Source organism: Notamacropus eugenii, chromosome 4 (genome assembly GCF_028372415.1).
Source record: "Notamacropus eugenii isolate mMacEug1 chromosome 4, mMacEug1.pri_v2, whole genome shotgun sequence".
Taxonomy (NCBI): Eukaryota; Metazoa; Chordata; class Mammalia; order Diprotodontia; family Macropodidae; genus Notamacropus; species Notamacropus eugenii.
In genome coordinates this window covers 51,673,185-51,697,396 of record NC_092875.1, presented here as the reverse complement: position 1 = coordinate 51,697,396, position 24,212 = coordinate 51,673,185, and the positions used below count along the sequence as shown (strand labels likewise).

The 24,212-nt window shown below is 46.3% G+C and overlaps 1 protein-coding gene across 6 annotated transcripts in view; it reads right to left on the bottom strand.

Moving 5' to 3' along the window:
• Positions 1-3,927: 3,927 nt before the first annotated feature.
• The window catches only part of EVI5L (ecotropic viral integration site 5 like), a 67,773-nt gene continuing 47,488 nt past the window's right edge, over positions 3,928-24,212 (bottom strand). For 2 of the 6 annotated variants that reach the window (XM_072600900.1, XM_072600901.1), the window contains 7 exons: positions 16,886-17,014; positions 11,161-11,301; positions 9,219-9,374; positions 8,796-8,942; positions 8,532-8,627; positions 8,333-8,428; positions 3,928-6,835 (listed from right to left, as the gene is read on the bottom strand). In XM_072600900.1, coding sequence (XP_072457001.1) covers positions 6,551-6,835; positions 8,333-8,428; positions 8,532-8,627; positions 8,796-8,942; positions 9,219-9,374; positions 11,161-11,301; positions 16,886-17,014 — 1,050 coding nt within the window. In that variant the 3' untranslated portion in view covers positions 3,928-6,550. Of the gene's footprint in view, positions 7,427-8,332; positions 8,429-8,531; positions 8,628-8,795; positions 8,943-9,218; positions 9,375-11,160; positions 11,302-16,885; positions 17,015-24,212 lie in introns of all 6 variants that reach the window. The other 4 variants (XM_072600899.1, XM_072600902.1, XM_072600904.1 and 1 more) reach the window with 3 other exon arrangements.

Below are 24,212 nucleotides of genomic sequence, written 5' to 3'. Positions count from 1 at the left end.
CACAATCTAGAGACCTTAGCCCACAGTCCTTCAACTTCCACCTCCTTAGCCCAGGGGAGCTCTTACCAACGAGGTCACCCCAGGCTAGGGCATGAGACCTCAAGGAAGAGCCGGCTTCAGGGCTTGGGGATAAGGACCTCTCAGCCCATGTGCCTCCAAGGCTCCCTACAGACAGGGCTGGATCCCGTGGAGTAAGCCTATGTAAGAAGAATCCATCACTCCTTCAGTACTGTGGGAAAATCCAGACATTCTGGCTCCTGACTCTGCTGGTATCCTGACTCCTAACACAAGCCCTCTCCCCCCACCTCTATCTGAGGCTCTTAAATTCCAATTTGAATTTGGACATTTATTCCATCCTCATTCTCTGCTCCTCAGCCTTTCACTCCCTCCAGAATTTGGGCAGCTTAGTACCCAGCTTTTCCATGGGAGCCCTGTAGGATTCTGGGGCTGGAGATCCTCAGAAAGCTCAGGCCATACTTACCAATCAACTTTTTTCTTCCAGAGGATCTCTTACTTCTTACTAGGAAGGACTGAGGCATCTTGGGGGCTACCCAACCAGAGGTGGAAGGTAGAAGAAAGCAGAATAGGATCCAGACATCTTTTCCCCCAGTCTGGAGACTCAGGTGTCTAGTTCTTCAACCCCCTCACTTCTCCCACTTTGAGAGGCTAGTTTAGATTAGCCTGGATTCTTGTGTAGCTATCAGACATTCAGATATGCCTTGGAGGATGGGAACTGAGGAGGGCTGAGAAGCAGGATGCCTAGGGCCATTCCATCTTCTTCCCCCTCCCCCAACATCCTGGTACCAATTCATTCTGGTGTTGTAAAAGGTAAGTGGCTTTATCTTGGGGACCTGTCCTATCTTCCCACTGCTCCCCTCATACTCAAACACACATACCACACCTCTATCTATTGGGCATGGGAACACACACCAATTGAGCTTCTATTGCAAACTAGAGATTTCCTTCCCAGAAGAAATGAGGATCTAGGTAGTCTCTGTCCTCAGACCTGAGCAGGAGTGCCAAGGAAGCCCCACCCTAACACCCCTCCCCCCCCACCTGTGCCTTCTGTTCTTGGGCCACAGGGTATATAGGCTCACCTTAAGCCCCCACAAAGAGAAAGTCGAACAGAAAACTCAGCACACAAATCCTCTCTACCATATCCACACCCACATGCTTTGTCCCCTTACCAACCACGCCTAATCTTGCCTACACATCAAAGTCTCACCTCCACAAAGTCTGCCAACCATTCCAACCCAAAGGGTGTCTCACTCTTCTAAGGCACAGGATCAGACCTTCCTTTTCTCTGGATTCTTTGGAATTTAAGAATCCCAGAATCTCAGAGCTGGAAGAGATCTCAGGTTTAGTCCAACCTGTACATAAGCATAAATCCACTCTTCAACTACTCTTTACAAGTGGTTATCCAGTCTTCACTTGAAGACTTCTAACAAGGGGCAGTCCATTCCTCTTAGATAGCTCTAGGAAGTTCATAACCTTGTGTGAATTGGCCTCTTTGCAGCTTCTACTTTAGTTCTGCCCTCTGAGGCAAAGCGTAACATCTCCAGTATTTGTCCCTGTCCTTGGCTATCACAAACTCTAGGATGCCATGGTCACTTCCCCTTGTGGTTTCTGTAGTCCCATTTCACCCACCAATTAATTCTCCTTGTAGATTAAGATTTGTGCATAGGCTTCTTAATGTATAAACTGCCTCCCTTATGTTTCTTTTTGGACAAGATATGATCATTCATGGATGGATTCCTGTTCTGAATTCCATCCTCCTAAATCTCAATAACACCTATGAGGTTGTAGCTGTTTGTGTCTCTTGCTCAAGACTGTGCCACTGTTAAGATAACTGAAGACATAGGCTTCATTCTTGATCTTTTCTTACTAAAAGCACTATTTGGGGGGAGGGGAGAGGAAACTCTCTGGATTTAGATCTTAGAGAACCTAGGTTCAATTCCTTTTTCTGCTTCTGTGACTTTGATCAAGTCATTTCACCTCTTAGGGCCCCAAAGTTAAATGAGGGCATTGAATGAGATCGTCTCTAGTTTGCTTCCATGCCCAAAGTTTATGATTACATTCTCCACATCGTGCTTTAAAGTGCTTTTGATCAGGCTACTGAATCCCTCATCATAGGTGTTTTTCCCAGTCCTGTGAGATGCCTTGATCACAAGCCCAGCTTTCTTCTATCTTAAGTGCTGGAAGGCTTCCCACAAACCAGGGAGTCTTCTGTGGACTTACAGAAAGGAATGGATAAGAATCACACAAGATAAGATGGTGTGGAGGGTTGTGATCTCAAGCAGTGGAGAAAGTATCTACACTGATGGATCACAGATCCACTGAAGTATAATCCATGATACAGAAAATCAAATACTCAAGTGCTGAACTGGAAAGACCTGGATTTGAAGTCTGACTCGACATTTATTATCTATGTGACTTTGGCAAGCCATTTCACCTGAGCCTCAGTTTCCTATCTGCAAAATGGAGATAGCACCAAAAGTCCTTATTTCACAAGGCTAAGAGGTTCAAGTGATGATGATGATGGTGTGTGTATATACATACTACATACATATGTAATATTCTGCATACTTTAAAGTTCTACATGAATATCAATTGGTATTTCTTTTCCAAAGTCCAAACCTTCCACTAACAGGAGATGAATTCTCTATACCCCTAAACCCTTGCTTCTTGTCCAGGAGACCAAATTTATTAGGGGTGCTTACCTCTTAACGTTTCGTCTGAAGGGCTCATTCATTCCCAAAGCAGAGGTGGGTTCTTATACCTTTATTTCTGATCTAGACTTCTGCATCAATCTCCTAAAGAAGTTTCCCTCTAGCGTCTCCCCTTTGTATTTCATTTGCTAGCTTCACCTTTCTAAAGTCTAGCTCCATTCATATCACTCCCCATCACTAGAAGGCTAGCAGGAATTCCTACATAATGTCTTGAATTTGGTCCCAGTGACTAGTTACATTTATCACTCCACTTCCACCTCATCACCCAAGATAACACACACATTCTTACCTCCTGGCTTTGGTTTTGCAATTTCCTTCTCACTTTTCCAATTAACTGAAATTCTATTTATCTTTCAGAGCCCAGTTTAAGTCTTACCTCCTTCTGGAATCTCTCCTGTTCATTCCTCGGTGCTCTCAACTCCCACAAACTTCCTCTGGTTCTTATTTTTCCATGTGTCTTCTTCACTCAGTTAAATTGTCCAGAAGCTACTTAAGGACAGGAGTGAAACCTTATTCTCCTGTGTTCCCCTAGCACATCATGTTTGACGACTTTAATGAACCTGCTCACACATAAGCACACTCCTTACCCCACCCACACATCCTTCTTCACACCCACCTAAAACAGTAATATATGCAAACACGTCATTCACAAGCCCCATCTCCCTATCACACACATACCCCTCCTCAACCCCAGTCACTACTAACTTCAACCTCAGCCTCTAAGGGATTTCATCTCACCGAACAGTCTGCTCATTCTTGGCAATCTTACCCCTCCTGAGAACTTTTAAGTCAGGACTTAGAGCCACATTGAAAACTCCAAAGCAATCAAGCAAGCCCTGGGAACCCAAGGGCTTGGAATGAGGTGAGAAAAGGCTTTTCGTAGTTTGTGTGCCACCTCCGGCCCCCGCATTGTGCCTAAGTTCTCCAGGACTGGCCTTTTTCTTTTCCCTGCTGACATTCATACTCTGTCCTGAAAGAGAATTTACTCCCTAGTGCTTCAGGGGAATGAAAGCAGTCCTCATCTCTCTTGCTCCCCTCATGCCATCTGCTATTACATGAAAGACTGAGGAAGGGAAAGAACCCGAAGTCGTTTTCATCTAAGCCATGAAGCTCAGGCCTCATCCCCTTTTGCTTAGGTTAGGGTCTCTCCCAGCAAACTCCACCACTCCCCCACCCCCGCCAACATCCTACCCACCAATTCTAAGACCGTGTAAATATGCTTTATTATTTGTCTTTCCAACCTTGTGTGGAAACACATGGGTTTGTACAGGCAGTGTGAGGATGGTGGTGGGCAGAGGGGGAGATGGAGGACATACACTTACACCTAACAGGACATTGCAGAGCAGGCCAGACACCTGCAGAGTACCTGTCACCTCAACTACTTCTGGTCTCAGCACAGAGGACAGAGCCAGTGCGAGGTGATGTGTATGTGTGTGAGAAAAAAGGGATGGAGTAAAGAGAGTGGGAAACCTGCCCCACAGGGGCTTTCCTATTAAGTAAAGATCAGACTATTTGCTTCTGATATCAGCTAAGGGGCAGGGGAAATGGTGGCAGGGGTCAAGAGATAGCTTTGGGAGCACCAATGTGGTGGGCTGCCCTGGAGCCATGAGCCCTCGGTAATTGGGGGAGGACAAGAGGACAGGGTGTGAGGAATGAAAGATAGGGCAGATCCTCCTGCAAAGATAGAGAATAACACTTGAGTATAGTGTGTATGTTTGATGGGAGCATGCCCCCAGAGCAGCGTAAGTAGACACTTCATGGATTTTGGCACCTAAGTTCTCAAACTCAGCAAACAGAGCCCGAGGGGAGGAATCAGGGATGAAATGGAAGACCAGAAGTCTTATTCTCCAGGGAATATGACATGTCTTCCTTCCATGGCCACAGGCACAAATTCTAGAGGCAGGTTCCTAGGGCAGGGCCTACCAGGGAAACACTTCTACTCCTCTTTGCCCAACTTCTTTCCCCTTTTAAGTGACTTCTGCTGGGTTGGTGGATCTGCTTGGAGTGAAGGTGGAGGATGTAGAGGGGCATACATGGGTGCTGAATACTGATACTGTACTGCAGGGAGAGGCAAACGGGATGAAACACTCAAGTGACAATTCCCCTTCCCCTTCCTCTAGGGACTGGTCACCATCTGGCTGAAAGGAAGCCTGGCAGCACCTTTAATGTTGGCAAAGAAAAGAGACACTAGGAAAATCTTAGAAAGCAAAGTGCTGAATGTAGGGGAAGAGGCCTGCTCCAGGTGGGATGAGGTGAGGGAGCAACATGGTCTGGGACTATGATGGTCTGAGCCGCTGTTCACTACCTCTAGGAGTGGCCAAAGCAGTTTTTCTCTTAACTCAAGAGCCAAATGAGGGTTCCTTCTTCCCACCTGTGGCCCAAAGAAACCCTTTTCAGACCTCTGGGCATAGGAACTTCCTTAATCCTGGTTGGGACTAGTGGCAGGCGGGTGGGTGGGCAAGCTGCTCAGGATTAGAAAATGCTTCTAGACATTCTCTTAGATATTTGCTCCCCAGACTGGGATGACTTTGGTTTTAGCAGAAAAAGGACCTGTTTCTCCAGGGGCACTAACCCTGGCACTGGTTTGGCTGATGGCAAGAAGGGAGTGGTAGAGGAGAACCAATATGGTGAGAAAATGGGATTGGCACAGGGAGGAAGAAGCAACTGCCCAAACTGATACAGGAACTGCCCCAAACTCTGAGGCCAGTCCCTCCACCTTAGGGGCTCTAGGGGGATGGCCTGGGATTGGAGGAGCTAGTCACTGAGAGTATGAACATGCCAGGTTGAGGAGCTCTAGAGTGGAAGATACCACAAAAGGCCCAGCCAACATGAACACACTGTATCTCCAAGGGTGGAAGCCAGCCCCTTTTGTCAGCCTGACCAAAGGATTCCATAGCTCAGGGGCAGCTGATGGTCTTTACTCACAGGAAAGACAATCCTAGCCTTGCTTTGACACTAGGCTACGACTCTGGGAGGCCTGTAGTCATCACCCATCTGCCAAGACCTGGCCTCTTTTTTTTTTTTTTCAGGAGGGAATCTTTCACTCAGGGATCTTGCTTCCCTTGTCAGATCTGCTAATGGCTGAATCTCGCCCTCCCTCCCAACCCCTAAATGTGGAGGTACAAAACTGGCAGGCAGGGGCTTGGTTAATCTAAAGCACCTCCAAAAATGTACTGGGGTACATTTGGGGTACATAGGCTCTCAAGTCCCTAAAGAGGACAAACAGCCTAATCCTGGGAATGGAGGCAGAGAAGAGAGCAGTTGCCACAGAGGCCAGTTCTGACCATTGGTCCTCTCTGCCCCTTCTCACCCCAGTGCCTGTGCTGCTCTCTTGGGAGGGAACGGCAGTGCTTTCTGGTCCTGGGCAGTCAGGGATGGGGGGAGGAGAACAAAACAACCCTCTTGTAGAAAATAAATAACACCGGGAACGATCGGAAACTTAGAGACCACAGAAGTGTTCGGAGGGGGAGAGAAGCCTGTGACTCTGTCTCCCAGTCCCTGCCCTCGAGAAGCCCTGAAAGGAAGGAGGGTGATGGGCGGTGGGAAGGGAGCCACAGAATGGAGTTGAGTTTAAATACAGTGAATCACAAGCGCCCTTGGGCGAGGGCAGTGTAGACAACACTCAAGGTAGATACTCTGGTGCACTCTGTGGAGGAGCTAGGCACACTGCAATGTGCCCCACTCCCCCTGTCCCTGTGGGGAGGGGACATCCCCTCCAGGAAGAACGCTGAATGGAGGTTGGGGAGAGCCTGCCCTCCTACCCCTCCTGAACATGAGAGGTCTGGGCCCCAGGTGGGGCGGGCCAGAGAGGCAGTCATTCCTCAGTTACCCAGGCTCTGGCCATAGGAAGGGGCCAGCTCATCGGCTTCACTGTCCGTGCTGCCCTCACTGTCCTTGGCTGGGCAGTCCAGTCGTCGGAAGAACCGGGCATCTCGAGGGGAGAGAGGATACAGGGCATCCTGTAGGGCTGCCCCCACCCCTACGCCTACACCCAGGAGCTCCTCATCAGAGGAGGGTAGCGAGTCCTCATCCAAATGACGTACCAAATGAAGGCTGTCGAATGCCAGGGGGTCCTCAAATGGAGGTGGGCCCTTCAGTAGCCGAACCTGGGAGATGGGGGGAGGGGAGATAAGGTTGGGAAGGAAGTGGACCTGAGGGATCCAAACCCATATTAGAGGGGAAGAAGGGAAGATAAGCTGTGGCCAGGTTGATATGGGAGATAAAGGGAAGGCTGGAGAGGACTGAGGGAGATGGAGATGGAGGAAAAAAAGGAGATGACTGAGGGATCAGGAAGGGAAACAGAAAAAGAGGGAGGGAACAAGACCTGCTGGATGGTAGGGGGCCACAAAGAGAGGACAGATGGCTCTTTGGTGGAGAACACAGAGCAGGAGGAGCTAGTAGACCACTGTGGCACCACCAGCAAGACGGTTGCTACTGGATTTGAGGGGAAGACTTGGGGCCAGATGGGGGGAGGAGTAATGGGGATCAGGCAGAGGGCTGGCAAGGTTCTGAGATAAAGGTCTTCCACCTTAGCCCAGCCCTGATTCACCCAGACACCAGAGCCTGAGGGGGAGGCTCTGCAGGAGGGGGAGTTACCCTGGGCTCTGATACGGAGGGGTGGCCTGTGGGAGCCTACAAGTCCCAGCATGCAGTGCGTCGCCTCGGTCCAGCTGCCAGCCTGCCCAGGGTGAGAGACTCTGCTCGGATCAAGACAAGAGTTATGGGGCAGGGAGCTCCTGTCCTGATGTGGGGCCCACGAGTGGGCCTGAGACACCAAGCACAGCCAGGGAGCCCATTCTGGGGAGCCCTGCCTCCTGGTCTCCCTGATTTTCTCCCTGCAGCCTGGGTCCCTCCAGCTCTGACAGCTGGCCCCAATCTTAGCCCTTTCCAGGCACTGATTCTGGCCATGACAGGGGCTCTGTAGGTGTCCAGCTCATGGAATGGGGCCCCAGAGAGAGAACATGTGCGAGACGTTGCCTTCTCAGTCACCCTCTGCAATTGTGTCTGCTCTAAAGATAATAGGAAGCTCCTGAAAGGACATCAGTACATGGTCATAACAGAAGACAACAAAGAGCTTTCACCTTCACCGTCTTAGCTGATCTTCACACTACTGGGCAGCAGGGAGTTCTGCTCCATTTTACAGATTAGGGAAACTAAAGTGAGGAAAGAGGAAGGGCTTCTGCACCCATGGTCACCATGGTCACCCACAGAGGCAGCAGCAGAGTCAGGAGCACAGCTCCAATCTCCCGGTTATTAGGCCAGGGTTCCTGCCATTCATTTTGCTACAGAAGCCATCAACTGGTATGAGGTTCAGATAATGGAAGCCCTGTTGTCTAGGTCTAGTCCCACGATTTGCCCTGGGGAGCTAGAGCACTTGTCGGACTGAAGACAAGTTGTGCAAAGATGCACAGCATCTGGGAGACTCTCCAGAAGTCCAGGACCCTGGGAATGTCTGTCTAGAGCACATTAGCTTGTGTCTTAGCATAAAGGGGGGAGGACTCCCAGCATGCCCACAGAAGGAATGGCTGGTTTCCCTTCTTGGAATGCCAGAAGGCAGATGAGCAACTGGAGAAGTCAAAGACTGGGGCAGGCCTGGGACTCACCTCGGCCTTGAGCTCATCAATCTGATCCTTGAGCTCACGGATATACTGGGAAGAATCGGAGTGGTTGAGCTGCCCCTGGATCATACCCTCTTCTCTCTGGAAGGTAAACATGTGCCCCATCCCAAGTCACTGACTGGAGAGGAGAGGAAAGAGGGGCCAAGGGCTTCCCCACATGAGCCCTTCCTCTTGGGCCCCTCACCTGAATCTCCAGCTCTGCGATTCGCTGCCTCATCTCCGCTACAGCAGCCATGCTGTCGGCCTCTCGTAGCCTCACAGCCATCACCTCCTCCTTGCTCTGGAGGGGCAAAAACAGCAGGAAAGCACAGGAGCCAACTCAGGGGAGGGAGGGATGAAGGATGGGGGCCAGAGAGGACAGATGGGAGCCCAGCAGACTGGGTTGGGAGATGGGCAAAGGCCTCAGAGCATGCTGGGAAGGGAGCACAGCTTGGGGGGGGTGGCCCACCTTACACTCAGCCTCAGCATGCTTGCGTTTGCTCTCACTCAGTTGGGTCTGCAGGCCTTTGTTCTGAGCCACCAGGTAATGGAGCTTTTCCTGCAGGCCTGCGCTCTCTGCTTCTACACGGTTCAACAAGTTTCGATGGATCTGGTCCTAGGAGGAGGAGAAGTCACCAGCAAGTGACCAAGTGGCTCCAGGCAGTGTAGGAGTCTACAGCCAGAAGCCACAGTCTAATAAAATTAGATGACACCTGGCCTGTAACCAAAGAGGCGCAAGCCAACAATGAGGGGAGACAGCATGGCTCAGGGGGTTCATGAGGTCCATTTGGGGCAAGGAGATGGCCTAGGCTTGACAAGGGGGCAAGGGGAGGGCAGAGGCCAGGGAAGACAGGGTCACTCCCCACTTCTCATTCTGGGCAGGTTCTCTGACCTGTGTTTCCAGCTCCACAACTCGCTGCCGCAGCTCCCTCCCTTCAGCTAGAGCATGGGCCTCTCGAAGCCGGACAGTCATCAGTTCATCCTGTAGGTCACTAAGGGCCAGCTTCCGGGGAGATTCCTTCCATCTCCCTCCCCGGGAGAGGTGGGCCTAGCCAGGAGGGAGGCAGGGTCATCAGGTTTTAGGGACAGAGGACACATTAGATGGTAAGATCAGCCTCTTGGAATCTCAATGCAACTCTCAGAGTGTGAAATGACTTAAGGAGCAAATAAGACCCTGGATTGTTGCCTCAGGAAGATGAAAACATCCAGGGGAAGGTGCAATTGGGGGAATGGGGGAAGGGCCCTTCCTGGCTTTGCCCAGGTTGCTTCAACTTATTGGCTAAATGGGGCTGACCTTGAAAGTCCTCTGCAGGAGCTCCTCACCAATGAGAGCTGCCACTTCTATAGGGCTGTCTGCTTTACAAATTATTTATATTATCTCCCTACTTCTCACAAGAGCCATTGGAGGGAGTTAGTACAAAGCACTCGGCACACTTTAAAGAACTAAATAATGTGCGTGATCTTGATTACTCCCGTCCTCAAGAATATCTATGATTTCATCAGGGAGGGTACTTGCCCCCTCTTCCCCAGTGCACTTCTTACTGCACTGCTTTAGGAACTGAAATCCCAATGGGATCTGCCTTGCCCAGGAGTCTCCTGGACACTGGCTAGGCTCAATTCCACACCATTCTCCTTTACCTGCGCCTTGTACAGGAGAGTGGTGTGGAGTTGAGCCTAGCCAGTGTCCAGGAGTCTCCTGGGCAAGGCAGATCCCATTGGGATTTCAGTTCCTAAAGCAGTGCAGTAAGAAGCAGGTGAGGCAGCAGTTCCTAGGGAAAGACCTGGTGGGATTTAGTGAACTGCAAGCTCAGCACAAGTTGACAACAGGACACAGAAGTCCAAATGGCCAAGAGAAGAGAAACACCACATTCGATATGAGGGAGATCACTGCTCCTCTGTCCTGTGGCCTGATCAGACCCTGTCTGAAGGACCATAGGCAGCTCTTTTGGGAAAGACATTGAAGCTGCAATGCAAACAGAGGAGGGTGACCAAAAGGAGACAATGCTATACTTGGATCAGCTGACAGAAGACACAGAAGAGAAGATGGAGAGGAGACAAAATAGTGATTTTCAGGGATTTAAGGGGATATCATGAGGGACGTGGGATTAGATTTATTCTTCTAGAATAGAAGGGCAGCAATGGAAGGAAGTAGCAAAGAAGTAAATTCAGGCTTGATGTGAGGTAACATTTTCTAACACTTAGAGCTACCTACAAGTGGAAAGGGCTGCTTGTCATGGAACTCAATTTTATTTTTCCATCTAGCAAAGTGCCTACTATGGGCAAGGCGCTGTCTGAGGTGTTAGAAGTTCAAAGATAAAAACCAAACTGTCCCTGCTCTCAAGAAGCTGGCATCCTGTGAGGGGGAATGAGACCAGCACCCCAGGAAGCCCTGGCTTGGAAGATGGCTGATCACTTGGAAGGGTCATAGAGTCTTAGGGTACAGGGGATTCCTCTTCATGCAAGGGTTGGCAAGATGATCACTGAGATTCTGTGACTCAATAGAAATACAATCTGCAGCCAGGTCCCCACTCCGACCTTATCTCTAGCTTGTTAGGACCAGCAAGGGCTTGCTCAGCTGGCACTTCAAGAATCCAGGGCCAGCTCCATCTCCAGAGGAGCACTAGAAGAAGACTCTAATAGAGCATGCAAACCTTGTGAGCCTCAAGAAAACCAAAGACTGAGAGAGGAAATGGTTTTGCCCACACGACAAGGAAGTGGCAGAGACAGCACCTGAACCCAGGGTTTTGGACTGCCAGTCCAGGACTATGCGGTGCATCAGTAAATGAGGGAGAAAGCCGTCAAGGGAGGCCCATGGCTGCTCCTGCTTCTCTCACCTGCCAGCTGTCTGTGAGCTCCTGGACCTGCAGTTTTAGCTCCCGAAGGGAGGATACAGCTTCACTCTCCCGAAGTTTTAGACCTTTGAGTTCCTCCTGTAGTCGGGCCACATTGTTCTCATCAGGAAGTGAGTTGTTCCTCTAGGAATAGTAGAAGATACAACAGTCAGAGGAAGAAGTTAGGCTTCCCACCCCCTCCCCAAGCCTCGACTGGGGTGCCAGGGTTTGGCACTTGAAGAGAGCAGTGGGTGATCTTATCCACTAGGGACCAGTTGTTCCTTGGTCCAGACTACCTTGATTGGTACCTTTGCCTCTCAAAGGGCTGTGTGCCCCATCTTCTTTTTTTTTAAATTAATTTTATTTATTTTCAGTGTTCCACAATCACCACTATACAATTTAGATTATTATTTTTCCCTCCCTCCCCAAGATGGCATACAATCCTATATAGGTTCCAAACCTACATTGCTATTAAATACACTTTCACAAGAGTCATGGATTGTAGAAGAATTAAAATGGGAGAAATCATCTAACAAACCAAAACACAATACACACACAAAAAAATGGTCTGCTGCATTCTGCGATTGAATTCCATAGCTCTTTCTCTGGATGTGGAATGCATTTTGCCTTGGAAGACCACTGGGAATTTTTTTTTAAGTCCTTGCTTTGCTGCGATTTTCCAAGTCTACCAAAAAAACTCTTGCACACTGTGGTCATTGCTGTGCACAAAGTTCTCCTGGTTCTGCTCCTTTTGTGCATCATCAGTTCATGTAAGTCTTTCCAGGTCTCTCTGAAGTCTTCCTGTTCATCATTTCTTACAGCACAATAGTACTCCATTACATTCATATACCATAATTTATTCAGCCATTCCCCAGTTGATGGTCATCCCCTTGATTTCCAGTTTTTGGCCACCACAAAGAGAGCTGCTATAAATATTTCTGTACATGTGAGACCCTTTCCCATTTTTATGATCTCTTGGGGATACAGTCCTAGAAGCAATATTGCTGGATCAAAGGGTATGCATATTTTTGTAGCCCTTTGGGCATAGTTCCAAATTGCTCTCCAGAATGGTTGGATCAGCTCATAGCTCCACCAACACTGAATTAGTGTTCCAATTCTCCCACATCTTTTCCAACATTTATCATCTTCCTGTTCTGTCATGTTTGCCAATCTGATAGGTGTGATGTGGTACCTCAGAGTTGTTTGGATTTGCATCTCTCTAATCAAAAATGATTTAGAGCATTTTTTCATATGACTATAGATATCTTTAATTTCTTCCTCTGAGAATTGCCTGTTCATATCCTTTGACCATTTATCAACTGGGGAATGACTTATATTCTTGTACATTTGACTCAGTTCTCTATATATTCTAGAAATAAGGACTTTATCACTGACCTTGGCTGTAAAAATTCTTTCCCAGTTTTCTACATTCCCTCCAAATTTTAGCTGCATTGGGTTGTGCCCCATCTTCTTCACTGCTAGGCCCAATCCTCCCTAACCCCAGCTGAGGCAACTGCCACTTTTCATTCTTAGAGCTAGTTTGGTGAATGGAGCCCTAGAACCTCTGAACTTTCAGAAGCCTCAGTCCTCCTGTTATGGACTAGAAGAAGAACCCCTTTGGGACTCCAAGTGTCCATTTCTCAGGTTCTCAAACTCCAGTCCAGCCCAAGTTACTGCAATGAAAGACTGAGAAATGAAGTCAGCCATACGCAGGGAAGGAGAGATGACTGACGTAGAAAAGAGGGAGTTAGAGAGAGAAGACCGTATCTCTTCTGCTGTGTGACCTTTCCAGAAAGTTGTCCCATCCTGGGTCTGACATCTGACCCTTCCCTTCAGCCCCTTCCAGACATTTAGGAGATGCAGAGATCATAAACCCATCTAGCTCTAGAGAAGTCATACCACCCATCCGTGGGTCTTTAGGGAGAAGAGTCTCTAACCACCTGGACCAATGAAATGCTCTCTAGCTACCCTGAGAAGCAGGTTCCACGACTGCGTGGAAGCAACAACTGACACTACTTAGGTAGTACGTTAAAGTTTATAGGGTGTAGATCTGACCATGTTGTCTCACTGTTCAATCAACTCCAGTGGCTCTCTATATTAACTCCAGGTACAAATAGAAAATCTTGTTTGGCTTTATATGCCTTCATAATTGGACCCCTTCCTACCTTTTTGGTCTTCTTATACTCTACTCCCCTCTCTATACTCTACAATCCAGTAACATTGGCTTCATTTTTGTTCTTCAAACAAGATACTCCATCTTTCTCCTCTGGACATTTTCTCCAGTTGTCCCCCATGCCTAGAATTCTCTCCCTCCTCATCTCTGCCTACTGACTTCCCTGAAGTCACAGTTAAAATCCCACCTTCTACAAGAAACTTTCTCAATTCCCCTTGATGCTAGTACTGTCCCTCTTTTGATGACCTCCAATTTATCCTGTTTCCCCTATAGACTGAGCTCTTTGAGGGCAGGCTTTGTATTCTCATTTCTTAGGAGGTGCTAAATAAATGCCTGTTGACTTAACAAAGTGCTTTTTCCACAATAACAACTTTTCAACGGTGGAAGCAAACAGGTTCAGAGAAGTTGTGACATGCCCAAAGTTACAAGCAAGCACGAGGTGGAGTCAGACTTTGAAAGGTCTCCTCACTTCGGGACTAAATCTCTTTTTACTACATTAAACACCAAGAGTTTCCCTCCAGGGATAGGAAATTCTTCCTCATGTTCAAGTTAAATCTCTCACTCTGCAAATTATAGGCCAGATCCCTTTCTCCTAGGCCAATCTCAGGAAAGATGAGGAACAGCTGGTCTCCACCCTTTTTGTCAGAAGCCATCTCTGTGTGCAGGGAACACTGTGACATTAATATAAATTACTTTTTATTGACTCCCAAATACCCTCTCACAAACTGGGGTCCCTCAGTATCCCTCATGCTAAGAAAGGCCCAGGTCTGGAGACAGTACCAACCACTCTGATTGAAACTGAGGAGAGTGATATCAGATCACTGCACAAATGGCTCTGGGGAGGACTCCAAATGCACTATTTTTAGAGCCCTAGGATGGTTTCTCATGAGGGTGGGGAGTAGATGGGAGAGAGACAGGGTTTGTTCTAAGCTTTTCTCTTCAAATGAATAGGATACCTCTTCCAGGGCCTCTTCAGCTTCTGAGAGGTTTGGGGGCAACGGCTTTAAGGAAGTAGGGATTGGTTTAACTTTGAGGCTGTTTAAAGACGATGTGATCCCTGCTCATTAGCAGTTTACACTTTGGAAAGTGGAGTAAATATGAAACTAGCTGGGGTGGGAGCTATGAATTCTGGCCCCTTGCTTCTCTGCTGTCTGTGTCAGGACAGGAAATAAGGCAAATGCATCCTACATCTCCGCTCTATTGAGTAGCCCTCAGAAGTTGGGGCTGGGGTATAGAATGCCCAAAGTTGGCCCTAGCCTTGTATATACTGCTCAAACTGGGCAGAGGAGGCAGAGCCAGCCTCTGGGGGCCCATGCTGCCCTTAGCCTTCCTGATTGGCTGGCATGTTCCAAACAGTGGTTCCCATATTTTCTCGTGTCACTGGAGGCAAACAAGACACTCTCAGGGGATGTGTTCAGCCCAAAGTTCTTTTCTATCTGAATAGAAGCCCTGAAATGAAAGACATGCCAAATCTACTGAGCACTGCCCAGGAAGGAAGGACCCAGAAGGAAAACTAGGCTCAAGGCCTGGTTTATAACCATTATAAAAATTATAAGGATCAAACTGATGTTTATATAGCTTTTTAAGGTATTCAGAGTACTTTACACACATTATTTCATGAAGCCTCACTACAACTCTGTGAAGATTCTTACAGGTATTATTATTATTATTATTTTATAGGTGAAGAAATTAAGGTGAACTGCACAGTTACTCGGTTAGTATCAGAATTGTTATTTGAACCCAGGTCTAACTACTAGACCAGCGCTCGATCTGATACATCACAATGCAATTTCTAAGCTGATTCTGCTTCTGAAAATGGTCCTTTCCTTAGTTGTAGACCAGTGACTCTCTGAACTAGCCCTCATCAGATGCCCACAGGAGGATTGCTGCCTTACAATCAGAGGGTGCCCAGGGAGCCCCAAGTTGTATCTCTCCTCTCTCCATGCTGTGGTCACACAGTGTGATCATAAAGTCCTGAGACTGATTTTGGGACAAGATTTACTTACAAGCACTGGCCTCACCGTTTTATGTGATAATTTATATGTTGTGTGTGTTGTGTACATACGAGTATAGTTTCTATGCCTACAAATATCTCTATGTGTACATATACAGGTAGTCGGGGTTTGGGAGGAGAAAGAAAGGAAAAAATATTTCACCTGCCTATCTCCCATTCCATGCCAACCAAAATAACTGAGAGGTCTTCCCAGTGGTAATGCAGAAACAACACTTTAAAAAACTCTTTTTGTATAACTATCTAGAGAGGTGAGGCTTGTGTAGGAGACAAGACACTTAACTTTTCTGTTCCTCAGTTTTTATCTCTATAAAACAGGGGATTGGACCAATTGATCTACAAGGTCAAAGTGATAGAATCTTTAGCAGCAAAATTCTTTTATTCTGTAGTAATAGGGATGGGGATGGATGGATGTCTTTGCGAAAGTCCCTTCTGTGCGAAGCCCTTCCTAATATTCTTTAATCTTAGTGTCTTCCCTCTATTTTATCCTGCATATATCTTATTTGTCCATAGTTGTTGGAATGTCATCTCCCCTATTAGACTAGGAGCTCCTTGAGATTAGGGACTGTCTTTTGCTTTCCTTTGTATCCACAGGGTTTAACATAGAGCCTGATACACAGTTGGTGTTTAATAAATGCTTGCTGACTAACAAGTGCCTGAAGATCTTCAGATAACTGTGGAAGACAGTCTCAATGCCTTGTATACTGTTTCTCTGGGCTGGTAGTATGGTTCTATAACCATCACATCTTCTTTTGTCTCCAGGCCTGAAGCTATAACTAGACATATGGTTTCTTGGTCATGTGCTCTAATTCTCTCATTTCAGGACTGAAAATAAGATCCAGGCATCTGGCCTTTCTATCCAAAGCCCTGACTACCTTCCTCTGAGTTGGAAATAAGACCCAGGCATCAGCCTTCCACCCAGTTCTGGACATAGGAAGGTGATCCAGACATCTGCACTCTCAGTTCTGTGCCAACTCCCTGCTTTGGGTCTGAGAAGAGGACCCAGTTAACTGGCCTCTCTGTCTTCGTCCCCTGACTCTCTAACTCCTGGCTCTTTCCTCTATTCTCTCTCATTATTGGGGCAATGTTCTCGGTGCTCTCTGTTGGCCTCTCTCCTGGCACTTAGAGGCAGGAAGGAAATGGTGAAGGAGGAGTGTGTGGAGATGGTGGTAGGAGAATTCTGGGCTTGTGTCTTTAAAGGTACCATAGATAACACCTTCACCAAGGCTTGCAGACAGAGGACCGACCACAGGGGAGAGGAAAGCCAGATCAGCAAACAAGACAGTGATGGTTTGGAGGGTATGTAATATAGGAAAATCCAGAGGATCACTATGAAGCTTCAGAAGCTTAGATATTTGGGGAGGGGAGCTTCTATCTTATCCCAGCCCATCCTATCTTATCCAACAGAAACAAATGCTAGGCTGAGGTGAGGAAGATGGATAGGTTGCAAAAAAATAAAAATAACCAGCACAGTCTCTGGTCCTACCCATACCAACCCTTTTGTTTACTAGTTCCAAGATACCCCTCTTCCTCATGGGCCCCACCTTCTCCATGTCCAGGACTTTGTCCTGCATCTCTCGGAGGGCACTCAGGGTCTCTGTCTCGCGCATTCGAGACTGTTCCAGTTCTGTCTCCAGGTGGGCCACAAACTCTTCTGTTAGGCGAGGGTTATCCTGCATGGAACAAAACATATGACAGGGTATAAGCCTGACTCAAACTGTGTTCCTAGAGGTACTGTGTCCAGAATAAGGGAGGTGAGAATTCGGCTGTTCTTTGCCTTAGTCAGATCATATCTGCAGGGCTGTGTTCAATTCTGGGTCTCACTTTTAAGGAAGGATGTTAATAAGAGCATGTAGAAAGAATGCTGGTCAAAATAATGAGGGTATTGAATACTGCCATATGAAGATCAGTTGAAAGAACCAGGGATAGTCAGCCTGGAGAAGAGGTTTAGGGAAAAGTGAGAGCTGTCTTCAAATATGTGAAGGGTGATCACAAGGAAGAGGGCTAAGGTTTGCTCCACTTGACCCCAGAAGGCTGAATTAGCAGCTGTACGTAGAAGTTGCAGACAGGGCAATTTTTGGCTCAAGGAAAAATTTCCTAATGCTTAGGGCTCTCCTGAGGTACAAGGGGGCTGCCTTGGGAGCTCTTCTTGGGTACACATCAAATGGAAGCTGGTTGGCTTTTGGTTGGGGATAGTGTAGGAGAGATGTTGTCCCCTCAAGTCCCTTCCATGTCAGAGATCTTTAGGATTCCAGTTTTTGGTCACTTCTCCTTTCAGGGCCACTGGGCTCTCCCTAGAACCAGAGAAACACAGCTCTGAGCATTCACTGCTGACTATAACTTTTCATCTGTGCCTCTACCCTCTATATGCCGTTTCTCCATAGCCTGTTCAGAGGCCAAAAGGGGAAAATAAAGCATATGTGGGTGGTAGGAAGTATAGAATTATCATCACCTGTTGAACTTAATAAACATTTATTGAGCACTTATGTGCTTACATATTCCATATTAGCACAGTGATATGTATATATGCATACATAAATGTAAAGAAATTTATACAAAGCAAGCTATATACAGGACAACGAGGAAACAATTAATAGAGGGAAGACACTGGAATTAAGAGAGGCTAGGAAAGGCTTCCTATATAAGGTGGGACTTTATCTGGGACTTAAAAAGAAACCAATGAACAGTTGCGAACAGAGGTGTAAAATACAACTACCCCACCACCTGGGCATTGTCTTTGAACTCCAAGCCATTGAACACTTCCACATTGAAAGAAGTGAAAAAAGCACTGAAGCTCTGGGAGTAAGGAACTTTGGGTTCTTATTCTGGCTAGGCCACAAACTGTCTATGTGACCTTGGCAAAGTTATTTTCACTCTCTCTCTCAGTCTCCTCATCTGTAAAATTTGAAGTTGGACTAGATGCTTCCTTCCAGCTCTAACAGTCTATGTTTGCTGAAGTCTCACTCAGAGATGCAGGGTGGGGGGTGGGAAGGGCTGGGCAATGCTTGGAGCCTAAGAAACAGATATCTTTTATGGTTACCCATTACATAAAGTCCTTACACTGCCATTCAAAAGCCCTGCATCATTTGGGTCTAACACACTTGTCTAGCCTCATCTCCTATTACTTCCTTTTCTATTCCAGCCAAATGAGACAACTCATTTGCTATCGTCCTCCTTCCTTCTAGCTGTGTCTTCGCTCATGCTATTTCCCATGCCTAGAAGGCTCTCTCTTCTCACATCTCCATCTCTTAAAATTCTTCCCTTCCTCTAAGGTTCAACTTCTCTATGAAGCCTTACCGATCCTCATCCCTCCAAGTGAAAGTCATCTTTTCCTCTTCAAATTTATTCATTGTATTTTGCCTGGACTACTCCTCTGCACTTACCTCTCTCTTGTATATTTGCCTCCTGGAGCAAGGGTTGTAAACTGGTTATCTATATGGCCTGAGGGATGAGCACAAAGCTTCACGCAGAATAAATGTTTGTCAAATATAAGGAAATAAGAGCATCTAGCCTAGTAAAATCCCTGCTTATGTTGAGTTCTGTATTCAGCACCTAGAGATGTGCTTCTCAGGTAGCGGGCATGTGTTGTTCACCAGCTGGGCCGTCATATATGTAAAGGAAAGAAGGGTGCGTGAGTTTTCTAAGTGTATACTTCATTGAACATTTTAACCTACAATGAAGGTAAGTTTCTCAAGCTCCAAGGAATGATTCTTCACCGGGGAGACTGAATAGAGGACAGACATTACAATTGTTGAAATTTGTAGCCCTGGCTAAGCAGTCTATAGTCAACCAAGGGTGAGGTCTGCTTAAATGAACAACAATTTTCTAGGTGTGACCTGGGGATCAAGAGTGATCTCTAATGGTCCTCATTCCTAGGTGAGACCTTGTGGTACCAAATTTATTCTCAGCATTTCCTTCACACACACACACACACACACACACACACACACACACACACACACTCTCTCTCTCTCTCTCTTACACACACACACTCTTTCTGCTCACACACATACTCTCATGCACACACACACACTCTTTCTGCTCACACACATACTCTCATGCACACACACACACTCTTTCTGCTCACACACATACTCTCATGCACACACACACACACACACACACTTTCTCTCTTTCTCACACACACACACACACATACACACATACTCTCCCTCATACACACACACACACACACACACACACACACACACACACACACACTCTCTGTCTCTTTCATCCAGATTCTGGCTTTCTGAAGTCCTAGAGAGGACAGACTAGAGGAAGGAATCTAGCACATCAGACAGAGGTCCTCTATGGAATACATATGGGGAAATGCCATAGGAATGGTGCAGGAAAAAAAGGGAGAAGTTTGCAAGTTGTGTTAGTGAAAAGAGCACCCACACTAACCGGACTACACATCCTTTAAAGTATCCTATTAGGAAGAGCTAGGTGGTAGAGAGGATAAAGCTCTGGGCCTGGAGTCAGAAACACCTGAGTTCAAATCTGGCCTCGGACTCTTACTAGCTGTAAGTCATGGGCATGTCACTTAATAGCTGTCTGCCTCAGTTTCCTTAACAGTTGCACCTACCTCCCAGGGTTACTGAAGATCAGAAGAGATAGTATTTATAAATTTTAAAGTGCTATATAAATGCTGGCTATTATGTTTATTATTATTAAAACTGGGAAAGAAGCTGGACTTTGAGTCACTGTTGACTTGGCTTAGACTTAACAAAAACAAAACCTTTCACTAAGAAAGATTAAATTATTTTTCTTTCAAGAAAGAAGGAAAGTGGAGTCCTAGAGAAGCATGGAGAATGGTAGAAAGTTAAGTCTCCTGACACAGAGATGAGACTTTGCTCTCAGTGATCATGCAAAAAGTTAGTATTTTGGAAAAAGAATGATTTTTCAAGGATGCAAATAGGAAAAATGCTCAAAGGAAGCATTCAATAGTGCGGGAAATAGAGCAGAAACATGTCTCAGTAGAGAAATGAAACATTAAAAGGAAGTTTCTGTCAGGACTAGGACCCAGTTCCTTGTGATGTTAAGCACTACAAAATTCAAACTCTGGACAATGAGAATTATCCCACCTCTTAAGATTTGCTTTTCTTTTTTTCTTTCTCATTGTTTTTCCCTTCTGTTCAGATTCTTCTTTCACAACATGACTAATGTGTTTAATATGATTAATATGATTGTTTATGTATAGCCTATATCAGATTGCATGCTGTCTTGGGGAGGGAGAAGGGAAGGGAGAGGGAAAAATGTAGAATTCAAAATTTTATAAAGTGAACACTGAAAACTAAAAATAAACAAATAAATTTAATATTAAAAAAAATTTTAAAAAGAATGATTTTTCTGCATATTGACAACTACTATAAAAGGAGATTCAATATATGAAAAGTGTCTGAGTGACAGATCAAGAGAGAGGAAGGCAGTGATTAAAAAGGGATGTTCACACCTTCGAGGCAGAGGGAGAAAGCCCAGGCAGCAAATGCAGCCCCTGTTCATTGGTCCAAGCACGGCAGAGTGCTGGAATCTCAAGCAAAGCGTTCTTGATGAGAGCTGGCTACCACATAAGAAGGAGGTACACCCCACTAGAGGTCTCTGAGAAAATGTGGATAGCATGAGGATACCAGGCAACTGTTGGGAGGTTAGGGCACTTAAAAGGGGGGAACAGAGTCCAACGACAGAGATGTGGCCATCCTAAGTGGTAATGAAGACAGCCTAACAAAGCACCCTATTCATGAGGGGCATCCTGGTATACCAGAGAGAATTCTCCCTCCACAACTTATAGACTATAAATCTACAGACAATATCACAGACTTGGAGAACTTTGATTTCTTCCTATGTAAAAGGGGAAATTATAATACCTGTAGTATCTACCCCAATAGGGCTGTAGTGAAGATCAAATGAAAAACTGTGTGTGAGGTGCTTTATAAAGGTGGAAGCTCTATATAAATATTTGCTCTTATTATCCAGAGCAGTACTTGATAAATGCTCATTCTCTCCTACTCTACCCTGTCCCCTTCTCACTCACTTCCATAGTTTCCCTCAGTTATTAGTTCCAAAGATACCCCTTCTGGGACTTCCTAAAATCTAATTCCTCTTACTGTAATAGCAATGTTAACTCTTTTCCTCACGTCTTCTGCTGCTTTCCACCTTCCATATAATATAGATCCTAGGCTGTTCGAGCTAGAAAGGACCTTAGAAGTCCTCTGGTCCCCTTCCCCTTCCCTCCCCCCCAGTTTCTCCCCTCTACTGTACTGACAAGAAGGTGAGACCCAGAGAGATTTAAATGAACTGCCTGAGGCTTGAGGTCCTTTGTGTCTCTCACTTCCTACCAATCTCTATTTCCAGGCTGAATCATCCTTGTTCCTTTAGCCTTTACTCATGAACCTTCTTTTTCAAATGTTTTGTCTTACTAGCCACTGTACAGAGCAGCAGACCTTTCCTGATTATACTAGGCCCTGATAGAATGGAAGACAACAGTATACTCCTTACCTGTTAAATGTTTATTGCTGTGAGAAGAAAAAAAGCTAACAGGTTCCTCCAACAGGGTGTCCTGTTAGCTTCAGAGTGCAGGCAAACATAACCACAAAGTGGAGTGGAGTGGGGGTAGGGAGCATGGGTGGGGACAGAGGAACCATTGCACAGTTTGGTCTGCAGCTGTTGACAGTTTATCAGATAAGAAATGAGTCTGAGGCTAGAGGGACCCAGATAGATACTTCCCTGTGACTATGGGGGTCTCCAGGGAAGTCCCCTGAACTTACCACACACATATTTAGCAGGGTATAGTGGTGAGGAATACTTTTCTTCCTCGGAGGCAGAGGCCCTGGACTCTAAGACAGATATCCTGTTTAAAAGACCTCTGCTTTTAATCTCAGTTGCTACTAAGAACAGAGGAGATACCAGGCCAACAATGCTTGTAGACTGACTCATAATTTTGGTTAGTTTGGTTTGGTTGGCCTAGATGACCTCTGACATCCCTTCCAACTCAAATTCTAAAACACTAACTCTCTGTGATTACATGTCTCCCAGAGTCCTAATTTTGTCCTCTGTGTCTGACCCGGTTGCCTCCATTTAAAGCTCTTCAAACTTTGCCTCTTCCTATCTTAACAGTCTACTCCTTTACTCACACACACTCCAGAATCCAGCCACACTGGCTTTCTTACTTCTCCAGAACAATGCCATCTCCTGACCCCAAGCCTTCTCTGACACCTAGGATGTTCTGCCTCCTCCTCCCTGTCTATGGATATTCCTGGTCTCCTCTAAGACTCACTTCAAATGGTACTTTCTGCAGGTCCTGGTCCTTCCACCCCCAACCCAACCTTCTCTCTGAGATTATCTTCCATCTATTCTGGATGGTTGTCTACATGTTGCGTCTCCCATTAGAATATAAGCTCCTTGAAGGAAAGGGATTTTGTTTTTGCCTTTCTTTGTTTCCCCAGTGCTTAGCAGAATATCTGGCACATAGTAATTGCTTAATAAATGCTTGGTGATTGATTAGTACCCAAGCCCATTCCTCTGGGATCTTGGATTTGGGCAGGACCATATATTCCTGTCCTCCAGCTCAGCCTCAGGTCTTTGTACATAGTGGTAAAGCACCCAGATCCACACTCGGGCCTCACTTCATCCAGACACATGGCCATAAAGAGTCCTAAAATGATGTTCCTGAGCTGATGCACAGAAAAGCTGGAACTGATTTTGTCTCCAACCAGAAGAATACTTCATTTGCTCCTGTTCATAAAGAACCAAAGGCCAAGTCATTTTCTTTCCTGAGGCCAAAGATCCTGGGGTTCAAACCCCAGGGAGATTTAAAGCTTAGAAACCTTAAAGTGCTATTATCAGCTGTAATGAACTATTATTACGTAGCTGCTCCTTAGGAAAAGGGACTCAGAAACTGAAGTTCCAATCCCTTTTCTCTCTCTCTCTCTCTCTCTCTCTCTCTCTCTCTCTCTCTCTCTCTCTCTCTCTCTCTCACACACACACACACACACACACACACACACACACACACACACACACACACACACACACACACTGGGATCCTCAATATTTAGTTGATATTTATTTAGCTTGGGGGATCTCTTCCACCTCCAATGGTGGAACCATCCACATCTGCCCATTTTTCACATATCTTGCCCATGTGTTCCAATAAATTCTCTACAGGGAATCCACCTAACATCTGGGGGGGGGGGGTCCTCTTTGAATTTCGTAACATTTCATGGATCCCAATAAAGCAGGAAGACTAGTCATTATAGAATGATTTCAAACTGGAAGGGATATAAGAAATCATCTAGTTCAACCTCTTCATTTTATAGATGAGAGAAAAGGGGTCCTGCTCTATTTAAGAAACTTGTCCAAGCTCACAAAGGCACCAAGTGGCAGAGTTGGGATCTGAATCCAGGTCTTCTGAATTCAAATCCAATACTTTTTCCACTGCATCACACTGCCTCAGGACCTTTCATTATTGCTATATGCCTAGCCCACTTCCTTTTCTGGTCATATGTCTCTCTACTGTAATCCGTTAGCCTGTTTTTCCTGTGCAATTCTTTATTAGTAACATGTTGTAGTCTACTTAAGTCCACTATGCACAATTCTATTGCCCTTTGGGTGACCCTCAACTTTAGTTCTTTTGAGACTGTGGTGTTCCATGATTCACTGCCACACAGCAGCAGCAGAGGAATAAAGATGTCACAATGATGGGCCTCTGTTTCAGGGAGAAGCTTTGAGTCATTATAAGGACTACGCATTTTTCCAAAGGCATTCCAGATTGCTCCTCTCCTCTTGTTCAAATCTGAGCCCAGCTTCTGGTCCGTTCACAGAGTCTGTCCAAGGTACATACATTGATGGGCTAGCACCATGGATTGTCCA